General features: G+C 40.7%; 2 protein-coding genes across 10 annotated transcripts in view; one reads left to right on the forward strand and one right to left on the reverse strand.

Moving 5' to 3' along the window:
* DBF4B (DBF4B-CDC7 kinase regulatory subunit) overlaps positions 1-9,413 on the reverse strand; it is a 40,166-nt gene extending 30,753 nt beyond the window's left edge. For 2 of the 8 annotated variants that reach the window (XM_070479655.1, XM_070479648.1), the window contains exons 1-3: positions 9,284-9,413; positions 4,081-4,301; positions 2,409-3,682 (exon numbers count right to left, since the gene is read on the reverse strand). The gene's annotated coding sequence lies outside the window, so the exon portion shown is untranslated. Of the gene's footprint in view, positions 1-2,408; positions 3,683-4,080; positions 5,268-8,085 lie in introns of those variants that run through there. The other 6 variants (XM_070479651.1, XM_070479650.1, XM_070479649.1 and 3 more) reach the window with 6 other exon arrangements.
* A 31-nt stretch (positions 9,414-9,444) lies between these two features.
* CCDC43 (coiled-coil domain containing 43) lies at positions 9,445-18,427 on the forward strand. Of its 2 annotated transcripts, none has more exons than XM_020873416.2 (5): positions 9,445-9,709; positions 12,859-12,946; positions 14,078-14,213; positions 15,673-15,784; positions 16,822-18,427. In XM_020873416.2, exons 1-5 carry the CDS (start codon positions 9,506-9,508, stop codon positions 16,945-16,947), a joined length of 666 nt encoding a protein of 221 aa, XP_020729075.1. In that variant the 5' UTR covers positions 9,445-9,505; the 3' UTR covers positions 16,948-18,427. The 2 variants fall into 2 exon arrangements, with proteins under 2 accessions (XP_020729075.1, XP_020729074.1); XM_020873415.2 differs by having other exon boundaries at positions 9,454-9,709; positions 15,673-15,731.
* The last annotated feature ends 531 nt before the right edge of the window (positions 18,428-18,958 follow it).

Below are 18,958 nucleotides of genomic sequence, written 5' to 3' on the forward strand. Positions count from 1 at the left end.
TTGTAAAGCACAAGCTCTAGAGCACAGGCTCAGTGGTTGTGGCATTCAGGCCTAGCTGCCCTGCAGCAAGTGGAATCTTTCCAGACTCGGGATCGAGCCCATCTACCCTGCATTGGCAGATGGATTCTTAACCACTGGATCATTGGGGAGCCTCTGTACCAATGGAGTATTGAGGAAACGACAATGTGTGACTCTGGAGGCTAGGTCATAAAAGACATCTCAATATCTTCATTGCTCTTTCTTGGATGCCTGCTGTGGAGGAAGCCAGCTGCCATAAGATGGGGGCACTCAAGTATGCCTGTGGAGAGGCCCCTCGTGGAGAGGAACCGAGGCTTCCTGCCAACAGCTGGCCCCGACCTCCCCATCTGTGGCCTAGCCATCTGGCAGGTAGATCCTTCAGCCTAGTTTTCAGATGACTGCAACCTCACAAGAGACCCCAAGTCAGAAAAATTCCAGCCAAGCTGCTCCTAAGTTGCAGGCCCACAGAAACTGAGAAAATAAATGACTAATGTTGTTTTAAGTCCCTAAATTTTGAGGTGATTTGTTACACAGCAATAGATTAACAAATGTACACATAAACAAAAAAGCTGTTTGGGAGTCTCCATTTTAAACAATGTAAAAGGGAGGGAATTCCCTGGCTGTCCAGTAGTTAAGAATTCCGGCCTGCCACTGCCTAGGGCCCGGGTTCAGATCTCAAAAGCTGTGCAGCCAAAAAACAAAAACGAAAAGGGCCTAAAACCAGAACTTAACCTTATCTTCACTGACAAAATCAGATCAAATTCCTTTTTTAAAAAATTCCCAGTGGCCAGCGGCTTTCCCAGTTTGCTCCTCAGACCAAACTTCTTTGAGTCTTGAACGGACCTAGCTCATTCCTGCCTTAGGACCTTTGCATCAATGGTTCCATTTCCCAGATCTTCTCTGTCCTTTTAGGCATCAGATCAAATCTCATTTTTTTCAGATAGGACTTCTGAGACTGCCCAACCTAACGGTAGTTTACTTGTTTGTGGTTTATATTTCCCCCCTAGAAGGTTAAGTTTATAGAACAAGGACCTTTTCTGTTTTACTCACTGCTATGTCCCCAAATTAAGAATGTAGTAGATTCTTCTTTTTTTTTTTAAACTCATTTATCTGGCTGTGCTGGGTTTTAATTAACAGCACACAAGATCTTCAGGGTCTTTATTTATCTGTGGCATGTGGGAGCTAGTTCCCTGACCAGGGATCGAACTCTGGCCTGCTGCATTGGGGGCATGGGGTCTTAGCCAGTAGATGAACAAGGAAGTCCCAAGAATGTAGTACATTCTTAATGAATGTTGTTAAATGAGTGAAAAAATATTAATCTCTCTGATCTTCATTTTTTTTTCATTTGTAAAGTGAAGATAATAATTACCTGGCAGTGAGGTTTTAAAGATTAAAGATGTGTTTAGCAAAGCCTGTGAACAGAAAAGGGTAGCTTTTACTGTGTGTGTAAGTCACTCAGTTGTGTCCGATTCCTTGTGACCGTATGGACTATAGCCTGCCAGGCTCCTCTGTCCATGGAATTCTCCAGGCAAGAATACTGGAGTGGGTTGCCATTCCCTTCTCCAGAGGATGTTCCCCACCCAGGGATTGAACCTGGGTCTCCTGTATTGTAAGCAGACTCTTTACCATCAGAGCCACTGGGAAAGAATATTTACTACTTGGCAGAAAATATTTTGAGATAGTAATTCAAATTGTTCTTTCTGGTTGTTTTTGATTCCTGAGGGGAAGTGCTTAGAAGAAAAATCAGTCATACCATAAGAGCAAGGATTGATTTTTCAATATCTAAAAAACTTGTACAGATAGATCCAGAAAAGATCAACCACCCAATTGAAAAATGGGTATGGGAACAATCACAGTAAGGGAAATACAAAGAGCATTCAAATATGCTCAACCTCACTTAAAATAAGATAAATGCAAATGACATCTATATCAAAATACCATTTTTCACTTAACAGACTGGTGAAGATCAGTTTCTCGGGAGAGTGCCAAATTGCCTTACGTAGGCCAGACTCCTGTGTAAGGCAATTTGGCAAGCTGTAGGAAAATTATAAACGCATGTATCTTTCCACCCAGCAGTCCTGTGTCTAGGAGTTCTTCTACAGATACACTCATACATACGGGATATGACTTCTGTAATAGAGGTATTTACTGAAGCATTACCATATCTAGAAGCTATATGATGTTTATTAGACAAATATCTATAAAATAATGACACAGAAAAGGGATGCACATATATCTATTTATTTAATGCTACAAATACATATGGAATGCATACTATAACATTCAAAATGCTTTAAAAATAGTAATTAATCTTTATAACAATCCTCTGAGGTAGGTAGTAACTAAACCCATTTCATATTGAGGTTAAAAATTGGCTTGAGGTCACATACCTAAAAGGTGTTAGTGCTGGAATTTGAACCCCAGCAGCCTGACTTCAGAATCCATGCTCTTCATGTTGTTTTCTGCTGCTTCTCAATGTAGGGTAAATGGAAATCTGATACAGTGATATTAAAATCTGACAGAATAGATTTTGAGAGATAAAGGATTATTAGGAATACAGATGTCATTTTTGATGATAAACAGTTTACCAGGGACTAAATAACCTAGTCCTTATATGACTCTAACAACATCAAAATAAGCCAGAAAGGGAAGGAAAAACTATAAAATCTACAATATATAAGGAAATTTTAAGATACTTTTCTCCTAAAAATAGATGATAGATGAAACAAAAATAAAATAAGACTAGTAACATATAAAAGATTCAATGAGGAGAATTCCCTGGTGGTCCAGTGGTAAAGACTTCATCTTCCAATGCAGGGTTCAATCCCTGGTTGAGGAACTAAGATCCCATGCGCCATCCAGGAGGACAAAAATTAAAAAAATTAAAAAATAAATAAAAGATTCAATGATATAACTAACACATTTTAATATATAAATATTAGAAAATACTCTCAAGGACATGGAATGTTAAAAAAATTGACTTGAACTATGCCACTACAGTATCAACCAATGCCAAAATACCAGTATCATACAGAACACATCCTATGACCACAAAATGAAGTTAGAAATCAACAACAAAAAGTTAAGTTTTTTTAAAGAGTAAAACAAAACACATTACTCTGGAATTTTAAAAACCACATTTCTAAATAATTCATGGTAGAACGATAAAACAATGGAAATTGCAGTGTATTTAGAACCTCACCAATGAAAAACTATAGATCAAAAGCTGTTAAATTCCTTTTTAAAACCTGTAAAATTCAGCTAAAGTAAGTAGAGAGAAAGTATGACCTTAAATGTGGATGCTATATTAGAAAATCAGAGTGAAAATGAATTAGCTAAGTGTTCACCTTGAGAGGTCAGAAAATGAAAAGTACGCCCAAAGATTATGGATAGTCAGAAATAATAAAAGATAGAAATTAATGAAATTAAGAAAAATTAATAAGATCAATGAAAAAATTAAGAAAAAAGGAAAGAAAAAGTAGATTCCTACAAATGAGCATGACAAAGACAAATAATCTAATAGAAAAACCCACAAGGGATATAAACAGGCAATTCAAAGATGAGGTAATTTTGGACTTCCCTGGCAGTCCGGTGGTTAAGACTCCAAGCTCCCAACGCAGGGGACATAGGTTTGATCCCTGGTCATTAAGATCCCGGATGCTACCTGGTGCAGCCAACAAACAAACAGATAAACAAAAGAAACAAAAAAAATGAGGAAATTTTAATGGCTGATAAATATATAAAGTACTCAGACTCAATTGTAATTAAATGCAAATTAAGCCTAAGCTAGTAATGCAAATTAAACAATTAGAAGCTCTTTCACACCCTTTTCACTAGCAAAAATTAAACTATATTAAAAGCAAGTTTTAGTAAAAACATGAAGGCAAGGGAATGTAAACTGGAACAAGCGCTTGGGAGAGCAATATGGTGGTAGCCAGCAAGGCTCATGCCCTTCAACCCAGCAATTCTGTTTCTTGATATATCCTGGTCTCTGAAGAGAGGTGTGCACCCCTCAGACACAAGATATTCACAGAGGTGCCAAAAGAAAGCATTAGTATTTACATTTTTATTTACTTTTGGCTGTGCTGGGTCTCGGTTGCTGTGTACAGGCTTCTCATTGCAGTGGCCTCTCTTGTTGCAGAGCACAGGCTCTAGTTCAGCTTCAGGAGTTTCAGGAGTTTCAGCTCTTGGGTTCTGGAGCATGGACTCAGTAGTTGTGACTCTCAGGCTTTAGTTGCCTGTGATATCTGGACTTCCTGGCTGGCTCAGTGGTAAAGAACTGCCTGCCAAGGAGGAGATGCAGGTTTTTGAGCCCTGGGTTGGGAAGATCCCCCGAAGAAGGAAATGGCTACCCATTCCAGTATTCTTGCCTGGGAAATCTCATGGACCGTCCATGGGGTCACAAGAGTCAGACACGACCTAGCCACTAAACAACAAAAATGTGGAATCTACCTGGACCAGGGATCGAAGTTGTGTCCCCTGCATTGGTAGGCGGAGTCTTATCCACTGTATCACCAGGGAAATCCTAAATATATTTTTTTATTTAAGAGAAAAACAAGCAAGCTTAATAATCTTTAGTAAGCAGGCTAATGCTGGTGTCCTCATATGCTCTTGTCAGAGATCCCGGCTTACACAGTAAAGCAACTGAGCTATCTGGGTAAAGGGTAAGGGCGCTTCCTACCTAGACAGGTTGTCTGTGTTTTCTCTGCAGAGTTTGGCTTGAGTTGGTTTTACACTGTTCCCCACAATTTACACATCCCCAGATAAATTTACAGATTATGCTATCTGGATTTTCCTAACTCCCAGAAGTGAATAAGAGGCTTAATAAGATTTGTCCAAAGAAGCAAAGTTAAGATTACAAATAATCCGAATGACACACACAAGTGAACACTCCAGGTACAAACTTTCAGGTTCAGTGAGGAGTTAGCTGGCCAATGGTTGAGAAAAATCACTGAAGTTCAAGAGGAACTCTTGCCAGTAATGAATCCTTTGCCTTATTCAAGTGTACACTTGAAAGTAGTTCAGATGGTAAATTTTATGCTATGAGCATTTACAATCAAAAATTTTAAATAGTAATAAGGTAGGAAAGGAATGAAGCATATTCAGCCACATTATTTTCACTAAGTATTTTGGTACGAAAAACAAATAAATATTTATAACATATTATTTCTCTTTTAAATCAACCTTTCGTTATTTATTTTTTGGCTGTGCCGTATGGCACGTGGGATCTTGGTTCCCTGACCAGGGATCGAACCCCAGCTCCCCGCACTGGGAGTGTGGCGTCTTAGTCACCAGACTGCCAGGGAAGTCCTTAACCACCCTTTCTAAGTTTCCTTCTTATATATCTTATGATGAACATACTAATTTTGTATAGTGGTTTACACTATTATGTAATTCATAAATACATATTCATATGCTAGGTATGCAAAGCAAAAATATTTTTACTGCTAAAAGTATGTAGCAAAAATGTTTGATGCTCATTGGCCCAGAGAAATTTTTTCACAGGTAGGCAAGGAGATACATATAAGAATGGGACTTGAAGCACTGTTTGAAGAACTGGGAAATAATCTAAATGCCCATCAGCAGACAAATGAATCAGCTGGGCTATATTAAGCAATGGAATATTACACAGTGGTTTAAATGAATGGATAAGAGCTACATGTATCAATACAGGAAAATATTTTCAAGATCTTAAATGGAAAAAGCATACTGCAGAAAGAAATGTCCAACATGTAAAACAATGTGATATATTGTTTATGGATACATACCCATGGATACACACATATTACATATGCATATGCAGTAATATGTACTATGTTTAAAAACATTCAAGAGGAAGACAAATGCCAAGTTCAGGAACAGAAGTTACCTCTGGGTAGGGAAGGAAGCAAAGGAGATTTAAAACAAAAGATGCAAGGTAAATTAATGTAAGAAATAACATTATTTTTTATATTACTTTATTTTTTATTTATTTTCAGCCACATTGGGCAGCATGGGGGTTTGCAGTTCCCTGACCAGGCATAAAATCTGTGTCCCATGCATTGGGAGCATGGAGTCTTAACCACTGAACTACCAGGGAAATCCCAATAGCTCATACTTTTAGAACAAGTCTCCCTGAGTTCTCCTCAGTGACAACCATCTTCACATTCCCTTGTGTATCTTTCCAGATATTTTATGCACATGCCAGGTCACATATATGTATGTATTTCTCCCCGTCCTTCCTCTTTTTAAACACAAATGGAAGCAAACAATACATATTATTCTGTGCCTCACTTTTTTCTTTAACAATGTATCCTCAAGTTTGTTGTCAGTACATCAAGAGCTTCCTCCACCTTTATGGCTGCACAATCCCTGTTTCTGTGGCTTGAGTCCCTCTCCTGTAGACAGAATGTAAACTATTTCTGTTCTTTCACTACAATAAGCGTCACTGCAACGCATATCCTATTATAAATGTCATTCTGCACACATGAGCACATATTATAATCAATTCCCAGAAGGAGAAATGTTGGGTCTTTTCAAACTGCCCTCCAGCAAGACTCTACCAGTTTATCTGCTGCAGCAACATTTCCTAGTGCCTATATCACCCAGTCATAGACCAACACTGTGTATTATCAGACTTTGAGAAGAAAACATGGTATCTCATTACAGGTTTAATTTGCATATTTTATTTATTTTTTAAAGAATGTTTATTTGGCTGCACCAGGTCTTAGTTCCAGCATGTGGGATCTTCAATCTTCATTGTGGTGTAGGAGTTCTTTAGTTGCAGCATGTGGGTTCTTTAGTTGTGGCATGTGGGATCTAGTTCCCTGACCAGGGACCGAATCAGGGCCCCCTGTATTGGGAACTCTGAGGCTTAGTCACTGGACCACCAGGGAAGTCCCTGTTTGCATATTTAAAAAATTAAAAATGTGATGCTATTTTTTATAGTGTAAAAAGCCATCTTGATTTTTTTTCTATAAGTTTTCTGTCATTTGTCCAGTGGTATGAATTGTTTTTTTGAACTATGAGCTAATAACTTTTGTAATAAAATAGCCAGCGAGGATTTTTTTAATTGCAGAATCTGTAGAGCCTTCCCTCAGTTTTGTGAGAAGCTTGTATGTGTCTTCAAAAAGCCTTCACTGCATTGTGCTAATAGTGGCTTCCTGATATTAATACTATAGCTATATAAGATGTTACCATGGGAGCATGCTGAGTAAAGGTGTACAGGTCTCTATGTACTAATTATGCCACTCCCTGTGAGTCTGGAATAATTTCAAATTAAAAAGCTCAGAAAGAACAAAATTTTGTGGTCCTTTCCTGATTGTGGGGGCTCTGACATCAAACTGTGATCCCTGAGTCATGACGGCTCCCAAGTCTGTTACCTAACAAACTCCACCTGCAAGACAGCCACTGGATTAAAATGTACATCTGAGAACTGAAACTGGGACAAGTCTTTGGGCGTTGACTCTGGCCTCTGACTCCATTAATGTTACATTCTAACTCAGGGAGCACACAGAAGACAAGAGGCTAACAGGCACATATCCTGTATTTCTACTGGGCTTTACAGTGTCCCATGTCCATCCATTTACATTATCCCAACGATAATAAAGGTAGAGAATTCTCTCAAGAGGCCCTTTGCCAGTTGTACCAGACCCTTCCTTTCCTTTTGTTGTCACCCCCTGAATATCTTCTATCTGAACTCTGTGGTTCAAGCCATCCATAATTCTCTGGAGGGCCACCCACAGCTCCCTGCATCTGGGTCTGCTCATTTTCTCTTTCAGTCTTTTTGCCTAAAGGACTTTCACTTGCTCTTCAAAAAAGAGAAAGCCTCACCTCCACTAGGAAGCCTTCCTCCATCTCTCAGCTCCAGTTTCCAACTTCAATGCAACAAGCAAGGTTAACCTAATCTTCTTCTAGCCATCCTACCGCAATTTCCATTAGACACTGAAACATTTCTCTCACTGTATTGCCGTTATTAGTTTAAACATGTCTGTTCAACCCACTGAAAATCCTTTGAAGGGAGAGATTTTGTGACATTAATCTTTGCCTTTTAGTGCCCAGCAGCAATGCCAATAAATAGTTACTGACCTGTCAGCCTCCTCTGCAGTTCAGTGAAAGCCAACCTGGGTTCTTGGGTAATTCATTTCAGCCCAGAGTCAGGTGTTTTGAGAATCAGCTGAGACTCTTCCTGATGTAAAGGAGCACTTGCTTCTGGTTAGGCTCCCTGTAAATGTGTGAGGGTGTTTTTTCCTTATTTTTACTATATGGACTATAAAAGCATCTCCTCACATGGTTGTTAGGAGGATTATAAGAGCTAATGCCTCAAATGGAGAAGGAAATGGCAACCCACTCCAGTATTCTTGCCTAGAGAATCCCGTGGACAGAAGAGCCTGGTGGGCTGCTGTCTATAGAGTCGCACAGAGTCAGACACGACTGAAGCGACTTAGCATGCATTGGAGAAGGCAATGGCAACCCACTCCAGTATTCTTTTTTTTTTTTTTTTTTTGTATTTATTTATTTATCTGGCTGCACCAGGTCTTAGTTGTGGCATGTGGGATCTAGTTCCCTGACCAGGGAGCAAACCTGGACCCTTTGCATTGGGAGCACGGAGTCTTAACCACTGGACCACCAAGGAAGTCCCTCCAGTATTCTTGCCTGGAGAATCCCAGGGACAGGGGAGCCTGGTGGACTGCCCTCTATGGGGTCGCACAGAGTCGAACACGACTGAAGCGACTTAGCAACAGCAGCAGCAATGCCTCAAAAGTTCTTAGATAACGCTTGAAAATGGGTAAAGAAGCCTCTTCGAAGATATTTCTATGTGAGTGTTGACTGGGTGAATGAAAGAACGACTGGAGGTTGCCAGTTCATTTACTGAGCACCCACTATGTGTCCGGTACTGCGTTAAGCAAGCATGCTAGGTGCAGAGAAGCAACCGCAGCACTTTGGAGAGGCCTTAATTTAACACAGATTGCTGGGAATCAGGGAAGGTTTCTGGAGCTTGAGTTTGGATTGGGGGGGGGCGGGGGGGGGGGAACTTGGAAAGGCGCAGGTGGCAGTTGATAGCCATAGTGCGTATTCCACAGAGCCGCCGGTTTCCTCCTTGAAAGCTGTGTGAGAGCGGAAGGCTTAGCTTTCTACGACTGGCGAGAAAGGGCGGCTTGGTGAGGCCTGTCAAAGCGCTGGAATCGAAGCTCAGTTCCAGTCCTGTTTAGTTAGTAGCCGCGTGACTTTGGCCAAGTCACTGAACTTCCCCAACTGTAAAAAAGAGTCTGTTAAGAATACTCACCTGCCAGGATTCCAGAGAGACCGCATGATCGTGCATAAGCCAGGATGCGCTCTATTTAGAAGATACAAAACGCACCAGCAGGTTATTACGGGTCGACTGGGCTCTAAGCCCGGCGCGCCGTGGGCGTGGATTTCCTCTCTGAGCATGCGCAGTGGGCCCGCGGCGCGGCCCAACAAGCACTGCGGTAGCCGCCCTGGGGGCTGGCAGGTCCCTGGCCCCAAGATGGCGGCGCCCAGCGCAGTTGCTGCTGCTGCCTCCAGCGAGAGAGATGGAGGGGGCAGCGGCTTTGAATCGTGGCTAGATGGACGGTTGGAGGCGCTGGGAGTGGACCGAGCCGTTTATGGCGCCTACATCTTGGGTGTCCTGCAGGAGGAGGAGGAAGAAGAGAAGCTGGATGCTCTGCAGGGTATTCTCTCTGCTTTCCTGGTGAGAAGCCTAGACACATTCCTTTAGCTTCTTAAACCGTTTCCTGTTAGTACTTCGTATCACCTTTCCCCTACCTAGTGTCCCAGAGGACTAGTGGTCTCACCTGGAAGAGGAATAATTTTCTGAGCCCTGGGCCTCGGGGACAGGGAGCTACTTTTCATCCAGGGTTTTGGGAGCCAGAAGGTTGCAGGTGCAGAGAGAGGAAAGGCTTTCTCTTATTTCTGAGGACAAGGCCCTCTTAGGTGCCGGGTCAGCTGGGTGAGTATTCTTCCAAAGGCATTGAAATGAGTTTTATCATAAACGCCTAACAACCAATTTCATTCCCGTCCGTTGACAGTGTTGAGAGGGGGATATTAAGTGCTCTGGGATGTCTGCGACCCTTAGGAGGCAGAGCCCCTGACAAAAGCCCGCAGGAAGTACCCTCTTGGTTTCCTGTTTTGGAGGTAGGATTTCAAAAAAGATCAGTTTAGGCAGTAGAGGTCTTTTCATGCCTAGGCAGAATGGAAGCAAATTTGGGCTCGATCCTTTACTGTATTTAGAAATGCAGTAATCATTGGGGGGAGTGGGTGGAGGAATAAGAGAGACCAGAGTTTTAATTAAGAGAAATAAACATGATACTTAGCCTCTTAGAAGCAGATCCAGGCTTTCAGAACTGTGTGCTTTAAACTGTGTAAGTAGTAAGTCACCAAGATGTCCACACTTTTCCAACCTGACTGTTTCTGCTGCCTTCATCTCTACTTACACTATTTGGTGAAAATACAGTTCATTGATTTCAACATGGTTGAAATCTAACACTTGTGCAGCTGTCCTAGGGCCTCCTGGCAAGGGCCCCCTTTTTAATTCCAGAACTTGCTCTGATGAGACTGACCTATAAATGGGAAAGCCTTAACACAGCTTGTGATGCAACTCATAAGTTTGCTGGAAATACAACACAGAGGAATAAATTCCTTTCCTGAATCCTTACATTGCAGGTTGTAATTGGAAAGAATAGGAGGCAAACAAATTAAGTTACCTTAAAAAAATTTCCCACTGGGAAGTTCCTAAAGAGTCCATGAAAAAGAAGTTTAAGTAACTTGGGTACTCATTGGTACAGCTCCTTGACTTGTTCTTTTTATTGTATCATTACTTAGAATTGTATGTCTGCCGATAAAGGTAGACCTGAATTTTGCCTGAGACTATTAACAGTCTCTTAGTAGAAGAGTTATCTAGACCAGATTTGGTTTTGTTTTGTTTTTTGTATCTCTTGTTTGCATAAACTGCAGAGACTTTTTTAAATAATTGAGTCTTAAAATAATATAAATATATATATATAAATATATAAATATTTGACTGCTCTGGGTCTTAATTTGGGGCACACAGAATCTTTGATCTTCATTGCAGCATATGGGACCTTTAGTTGAGGCTTGGGGATCATTTTAATTGTGGCATGTGAACTCTCAGTTGCAGCTTGTGGGATCTAGTTCCCTAACCAGGGACAGAAATTAAGCCCCCTGCACTGGGAGCACAGAGTCTTAGCCACTGGACCACGAGGGAAGTTCCAAGACAAACCTCACTTTTAAGGTGACTTTCCTTCTCCCGTCCCCCCCACCCCCCACCCAGTTCACAAACCCTACTTAATTTTCTTGTAATTTCCCCAGCCCCTCCTGTGTAGAAAATAACTTTGAAAAAAATTGGCCAGGAACAATATGGTGAGACAGGGGTCCTGTCCATGAAACAACTTGGGAGCAAACCTTATAGAGTAGCAAGGCCAATGAATCTGGTAGACACCAAACATCACTTATAGCGCTACTTACTGTTAGTCAGTTGGGCTGGGTATAAAAGCTCCCAACTATTATACTGAATCCCATTTTAGGAAAAACAAAAGATAGCCAAATTAGTCACCATTTTGGGCTAGGATTCATTACTAGGAATTTAGAAGCTTATCAGCAACAATTTGAGGTAAGACTTAAGAACAGTAATACATAGTTGGGGGAAAATGACAGTAAAGAAAAGCTTCCTGTCATCCTCTTTATTCCTTCTGATTGCACTTATGCTGATTGATTGATTCTTCAAATTTTTATTGATGGATTAAGCTCTTCTGCCAGGCACTGCCCTAAGTGCTTGGAGGGTACTTCAGGGAACAACACAGACAGAAATCCCTGTCCTCGAGGGGTTATATTCCAGTAAAGAAAAACATAATTAGTAAATTATCTAGGGATTTGAAAATGATTAGTGCTAGGATAAAAAGAAGCATTGTGAGAGAATTGGGAGTAGAATGGAGGGTGAGCAATTTTAAGTAGGGTCATTACATTAAGTAGGATGTTACATTTTTTTTCTTCCAGTTGTATTAAGATATAATTGACATACAGCACTACATAAGTTTAAGGTGTACATTATAATGATTTGACTTACATACCTCATGAAATTATCACAATGAGCTTAGTGAGCAGGGTGTTACATTTTATGGCAGCTTTTCATATACCAGCCTTTTTCTACAAAAAGAAACTTGCTCGTAGATCTGGATTTGAATTTAACTAAGTCTGACACCAAAGCCAACATCCTTTTTGTCATACCATGCTAAAGAGGAAGATTGGTGTGCAGAGTATGTCTGCTTATGTAAAATGGACAGAGTGATGGCTGGATAGGAGACCATCTACTCACTTAACTTCTCTTTATGATAGATCAGTGAGTACATTGGAGAATGTACTGAATTGAGTATATTGGCCAAGGAAGATTTCATAGAGGAGCATTTTGACTCAGCAAGTTTTTCAGGACTGCCCTGAATTTTGGTGGGAATTCTCTCCTTTGGAGCTTGGCAGGATGGAGTGGGTGCTCTAGCAGGTGTGGCTTCTGTGACTCACATAGGATTCCCTGTGTTGGGAGCCTCAGCAGAGAATCCTCGTTTCTATTCTGTGGGTCCCAAACCTGCCCTGTGATTTATTCCCATCACCAGCCTGGGGAGTTCTGCCCTTTGTGTAGATTTGATGAGGCTGAGACAGTGCAAGTAAAGTCCCTCAGTGTGGGACTCTCTGCGGGCCCTATAGACTGTAGCCTACCAGGCTCCCCTGTCCATGGGGTTTTCCAGGCAAGGGTACTGGAGTGAGTTGCCGTTTCCGTCTGCATTAGGTTGAGGGCTCTCAGGAAATTAATTGGTCTACTTTTTCAACCAGGAAGAAGATTCCCTCCTTAATATCTGCAAGGAGATTGTGGAACGATGGTCAGAAACTCAGAATGTTGTCACCAAAGTGAAAAAAGAAGGTAGAGTTGGAGTTCTTACGTCTAACCTCCAACCAGTTTTTCTGTACAGTTGTTAAGAGTCTTTAGTTTTCCTCACTCAGGTGAGCTAAACCGGTAAACACCTGGCAGCTTGTTTTAACTTTTTAACTGAAGGTTGGTTTTCTTTTCTTTTACATTTTACCACTTCAGCTCACCATGGGTATCTTCACTGTGGTTCTTGCCTTTTTCTTTCTCTTTCCTTTTTACACTCCCCCATGTATATTTGCTCTGCAGGTGTGGGGTCAACTATATTTTCCCACCCTTTTCATAATCTCATTTCATAACACAGACTGTGATTGGTCTTTTGCTTTATTTAGCTAAACCCTCCATCCTTTCAAATGAAAGAGATGATCCCATTAGGATGAAAAATCAGCTACAGACAGCTCAAAACAGAAATCCAAACTTGAATAGAATCTATTCTGAGCTACTCACATGCTGGCTCTCAATCGTGGCTGTACACTGGAATCGCTTGCTGTATGTTTAAAAGTGCCAGTGCCCAGGCCGCACCATGGGCCAATTATATAAACCTCTTTGGGGTGCGGACCCAGGCATTGTTATTTTTTTCAAAAGCTCCCCTGGATGATTCTAATATGCAACCAGGTATGAGAGTCACTGCTTGATATCATTGCCTCCTTTCTTTCAGCATGGAGAAGTCAAAAGATAATTTTGTTTTTAAAATAATCTAAGTTTCACCTGGCATAATTATCAACATGGGATAGACCAGCCTAAGTTAATGCTAGATTCCTCCTTAGGCTTCTGGTTTGAGACTAGAGAAAGTTGCATGTTTGGAGGCTTGATTTTCTCTGGTTCTAATGGAATACTTTTCAACTTTTTTTTTCTTTCTTAAAGCAGCAGAACTTCAGTATATAATAAAAGTAAAAGCAGGGCTGCTCTGATTGAAGATGGATATGAGACCTAAAGCCTGGCCTGCATGGCCTTTCCTTGCCTTTCTCATTGGCCCCCGAGGCACCTCCTTTGCACCCCAGGGCTCTCAGGAGTCAGCAGCTGCCGTTGTCTTTGCTCCAAGCACTGCCTGGGTGGACTGGTGGTTTGGAAGCATGTTTCCTCTCACATAAAACCTTGTCCCCCCGCTTCCCTCCCACCACCTTCCAGATGAGGTCCAGGCCATTGCCACCCTCATTGAGAAGCAGGCGCAGATCGTGGTGAAGCCCAGAATGGTGTCAGAAGAGGAGAAGCAGAGGAAAGCTGCCCTTCTGGCCCAGTATGCTGATGTGACAGATGAAGAGGAATATCCTTTCTGGAGTCTCGGCGCCATTCCCTGAGGCTCAAGTCAAAAGCCTTTGCTGATTTTCACTGAACTCTGGGAAGTTGCCAATCCCACTCTATAGCTTTATTTAAAAAAAAAAAAATTATTTACTTCTTTGGCTACATCAGGTCTTAGTTGCTGCATGTGAGATTTGTCTAGTTGCACCATGAAAATTCTCAGTTGCAGCATGTGGGATCTAGGTCCCTGACCAGGCATTGAACCCCAGCCCCCTGCACTGGGAACACAGATTCTTGGCCACTGGACCACCGGGGAAGTACACCCCCCACTCCCACCCCCCAGAGCTTGATATTCTCTTCTGAGACGGCAGAGATGTAGCCCTTGTTGGGCATGAGGAATGATGCTGGAATGGTTGATACTGGACTATTGCAATGTATGTGTTCTTGAAAACTTGAGTGTGAAACAAATAATGCCTGAATGGACCATTTCTTATTATGTTTTCAGAAAATAAGATCTAGCTATGATTCTTTTTTAAAAAAATTGAAATAGTTGATATACAATTATGATTCTTTGTATTTGTATAATACCTTTCTATGAAGTACAGTGTTATGTGTATAAATACATCTTTGTAATTTTTATCACAATTGATAAGGGAATGGAGGCAATAAGAGGTGAATGAGTGATATTCCAGTGACTGTGTAATTAATAAAAGTGACACGAAAATAAACCTGGAATTTGAGTGAGGACTATGTAAAAAGAAAGTGTTGCTGGTAGGAACAGGTTTGGTTCCCTGAAACCAGGTTTGGTTCTAAACCTGGATCTGAAATTTGTTTATGGTATACTTAGCTTACTGAGCCTGCTTGAATGGAGTGGCTGTTGTATCAGAAATGTTTGCTATCTAATCACTAGGTTAGGAAAGAATTCTTAGGTTCTTTGGGGTCAACTTCTTGTTTTCTCTAGTGATTTTTCTTGCTAGGTTTGGCAGAACTGGGTTCCAATGACAAAAATCTCATTTCCTGGGCTAGAAAAAACATTTTAAGCAGTAGTTCTCCTGGAGGACTTGTTAAATCACAAATTGCTGGGCCCTGTGCCACAGAGTTTTGGATTTTGTGGATACAGAGGGGGGGCCCAATGGTGTGTATTTCTCAAAAGCTCTTAGGGAGTTCTGGGAACCACACTTAGAGAACCACTGTTTCAGAGGTCATCTCACCACCCCCTGGCTCCGAGGTAATGTGGCAGTCCACCCAGACCAGCTTCAATTTCTTTTCAGACCCTAACAGATAAGGATCTTACAGGAGCTCTGAGCAGTCTTCCCCAAGTTGAGACTTCTAAAGGTGACTTTCCTGGATTTACCATCACATCCCTGTCAGAGTCCTTCCATGAAACCTGCTTTCCTTCCCATCAGCTTAATCACTGTTTTCTGATGTCATGATGGGATTTGCTAACCTTTGTTTTACATCTGACTTTCCTTAACGCCACTCACCGAAGCGGATGAGAAGGATGACTCGGGCGCCACCACGATGAGCATTGGTTCTGACAAATGTATCCTTCTGTGTGTCCATCTCCAGGTGTTGCTCCATAGGATCTTCTTGTGGGTCAGTTTGTATTTCACTGTCATTGCTGGGGGCTCCCTCTACCTCCAAGAACACATGTTAGGTCAACATTGTGAGCCCCAGTCCTTAGACTGCTAAGTAGTTAATTTAGCAATAATTTCCCCCCAAAGAAAATATGTTGACATGAACTGTGAAGGGGTTAGTTTAGAGAAAGGATTTCTAAGGGAAAATGAGAATCTGTACTTGTGTATAGTGTTGGGTTTCCCAGCAATGTGGAAGCAGTTAGAATAATATTGCCGTCTTGGTCCTTGTCCTCAAAGACCTGGGGAACTCACTGGAAAGAGAATAAAAGCACTGAATACTTTAAGTGAAAATATGGACAAATTGAAACGTGCTATACAAAGTCCCTACCAACAAAAGCACTTATGAGAAGCTTATTGAGAAGGTGGATTTTCAGAAAGGGAGGTTATTTTCTGAGAAAGCACTAAAGCAGAAAAAAATTATGTGGAAATAGTAAAAAGGAGCTTGTCTGGTAGTAACAGGTTATGTTTTAAAGTCATAAGAAGTGAGGGGCAAATTTTTTGGCTATCTATTTTCTAACTGTGGTTAAAGTTACTTCTTTAGAACATGATTTTCACTTAAGCTTTAGTGGTCTGGGAAAAGAAGCAAATTGGTAAGGTTAAACAACTTTCTTAACTCTTCAAGCATTTAATAGTGCTGAGTAAGGGAAAATTTTGCCAGTTACTTTAATACTCTAGTCACTAAAACTAGCCTGGATATGCCAACAATATTCTGCCACTGAATGATATGAGTACTTATTCTAGAATGAAATTTCTTTCTTTTATAAAATATTTATACTCAGATTTAGGCAAGTCTGAATGAAATTTTTATTCAATTTTTTTTTTTTTTACTAATGGCAGTTGTAGGATTTTCCATTGGACTAAAGATAAACATAAAGTTGGTTTGTTTGTTTTTAAAGATGCGGGATAGATAGAGAGTATTTGAAACTTGGCCTGAATGAGGAGAGCAGGAGTTGAGACCTGTGTGACCTGGACCCTTATCCCTTAACTCACCTGTAGCTCTGTTCCGAAACACCAATGTGGAAGATGTCCTCAATGCCCGAAAACTGGAGCGAGACACGCTTCGGGATGAGTCCCAGAGGAAGAAGGAACAGGACAAGCTGCAGAGGGAGAGAGACAAACTAGCCAAGCAGGAACGCAAGGAAAAGGAAAAGAAAAGGACACAAAGAGGGGAGCGAAAGCGATAACCTTGGTCCACTCTATTTCTCCTAATGAACTTGGTCAAAGGGAGACCTGGTTGTGCATTTGTGTATTTAAGAGAAATGAGAGAACATTGCCAGGTAGTTTCCCAAGGCATTTCCCCTTTTGTTTACATGGTCACAAGGAAAATCACAATTCTAGCTAATTACAAAATGTGCCATGTCTCTGTGTGGTGTGGGTAATCAGGTTATTGTAGCTGATGTCTGAACCAAAGATCTGGGATGGGGACAGCCTCTATATTTTAATACTGAAGTCCTGTACTCCTTTTGACCACTTTAAAAAGTCTTCCCTTACCTTGGATAAACAGCAGGAATATTCAGAAAGCTGAGTTTTTGTCCTGAAGGAGCTGAATCATGACCACTCCTTCCCTGAGATGAATTATAGGAGTGTCAATTGCTTCAGAAATATTATTCACATCTAAATAAATGGTTTTATGGCTGAAATAGGAAGCTAATGAAGAGCCCTACCCGGATCGACTTTTATGTTACATGGCAACAAAATAGGAAAATAAGAAAAGGTTATTTGGTGGATGTTCTGCATATGAGATTTTTTTTTTTAAGTTTCAGCCTATGATAGGAAACAAAGTTTCTTTTAGTAAGAGATAGTTATATATTTTTCCTCATCTAGGCTGTGATTTTAAGAAGGATGTGTCAGTATTGAGTGCAGGGAATCATCATTAGCTAGATTCATTTTTTTATAATCATGAATTCTCTTGAATGCTAGTAGAGATTTTAACCCTGATCTGCCCTAATACAAGGACCTGATAATTACAGGTTTAGAGAAACCCTTTGAAGGAAAAAACACTGAAAATCTCTGCTAACACAAAGATATTTAAGAGTGTACATAGTAGGTGCTCAGCAAATTTATTGAATGAGTGAGTGAATGGAAAAACTGCTTGGGAGAGTTGAAAGTGAGTAGGAACTCTCCTCCATTTCTACTTTTGTCACAAACCACATTTGGTTGTAAGTAGCCCTTTCTCTACTTCAGGAAGCAGACTGTCAAGAAGCCTGAAGAGAGCAATTTCTCTGTCAAGACAGAAAGTAGATACATTATACCAGGGTTGGGCAAACTACTGTCAAATTTGGTCGTTTGTTTTTGTATGGTTCGAGCACATTGGATCACACATTTTTAAAGGGTTGTTAAAAGAAAGAACATGCGACAGAGACCTTATGTGACCTATAAAGTGTAAAATACTTACTACCTGGCCCTTCAGAGAAAATGTCTGCTGACCTCTGTTTTATACCATTAACTATGAGATTAACAAAAATTTTTACTGTTCCACAGAAGGTAAAAAACATGGTTAAGGAAATGATGTGTCACCTCTATACACTCCTATAACCGTGTCATTGTAAAAATTTTTTAAAAAATAACCAGCTTTTTAAAAAATAAACTATTTAAATCAGTATCTTGATTTATTCTGATTCCTTCCAGCTGGAAGTGACTTCTGTGTGGATAGTCCCTTAGGAATGTGTTTGAATTTTACTTACGTTTTGATTAGCCCAATAATCTCTTCTGCTAGTAGACCCTCTTCCTGGAATCCATAAGTTCTCTGCCTCAGTTTTCCTTTCTGTGAGGTTGGATATTAGGAGATCAGAAAGATTACCTTCTTTTTTGGACAGTAGGTTGGCTTTGAAATCTCTTGAGTACTGCTGGCATTTTAGTTTTATATGTGGCTGTGGCTAGAGATGGCATGTGAGAGAGCCTGTTTTAATAACCCTTATTTGGGATTTTTGGTTTGTTTTCACCTTGATTTTGGTCTCTGAAGCAGAGTCAGGTTATATCCATAGACCCTGAAGGGTAGTAGTTTCAATCTGTCTTAAGAGTAGTCAGTTCATTCTTCCAGGACTCTATTAACTAGGTCACAGTTAAATGTACACCTGAACTAAACAGAAGAAAAAGATCAACTTATTAGGATTTGAGTAAGGTTATCCATGGT

Source organism: Odocoileus virginianus, chromosome 17, assembly GCF_023699985.2.
Source record: "Odocoileus virginianus isolate 20LAN1187 ecotype Illinois chromosome 17, Ovbor_1.2, whole genome shotgun sequence".
Taxonomy (NCBI): domain Eukaryota; kingdom Metazoa; phylum Chordata; class Mammalia; order Artiodactyla; family Cervidae; genus Odocoileus; species Odocoileus virginianus.

What these genes read in the sequence shown, in the direction of transcription:
- CCDC43 (XM_020873415.2), top strand. Translation starts at nt 9,506, where the DNA reads ATGGCGGCGCCCAGCGCAGTTGCTGCTGCTGCCTCCAGCGAGAGAGAT. An exon ending in GTATTCTCTCTGCTTTCCTG is followed by an intron (nt 9,710 to 12,858) that starts GTGAGAAGCCTA and finishes TTTTTCAACCAG; the next exon opens with GAAGAAGATTCCCTCCTTAA. An exon ending in CACCAAAGTGAAAAAAGAAG is followed by an intron (nt 12,947 to 14,077) that starts GTAGAGTTGGAG and finishes ACCACCTTCCAG; the next exon opens with ATGAGGTCCAGGCCATTGCC.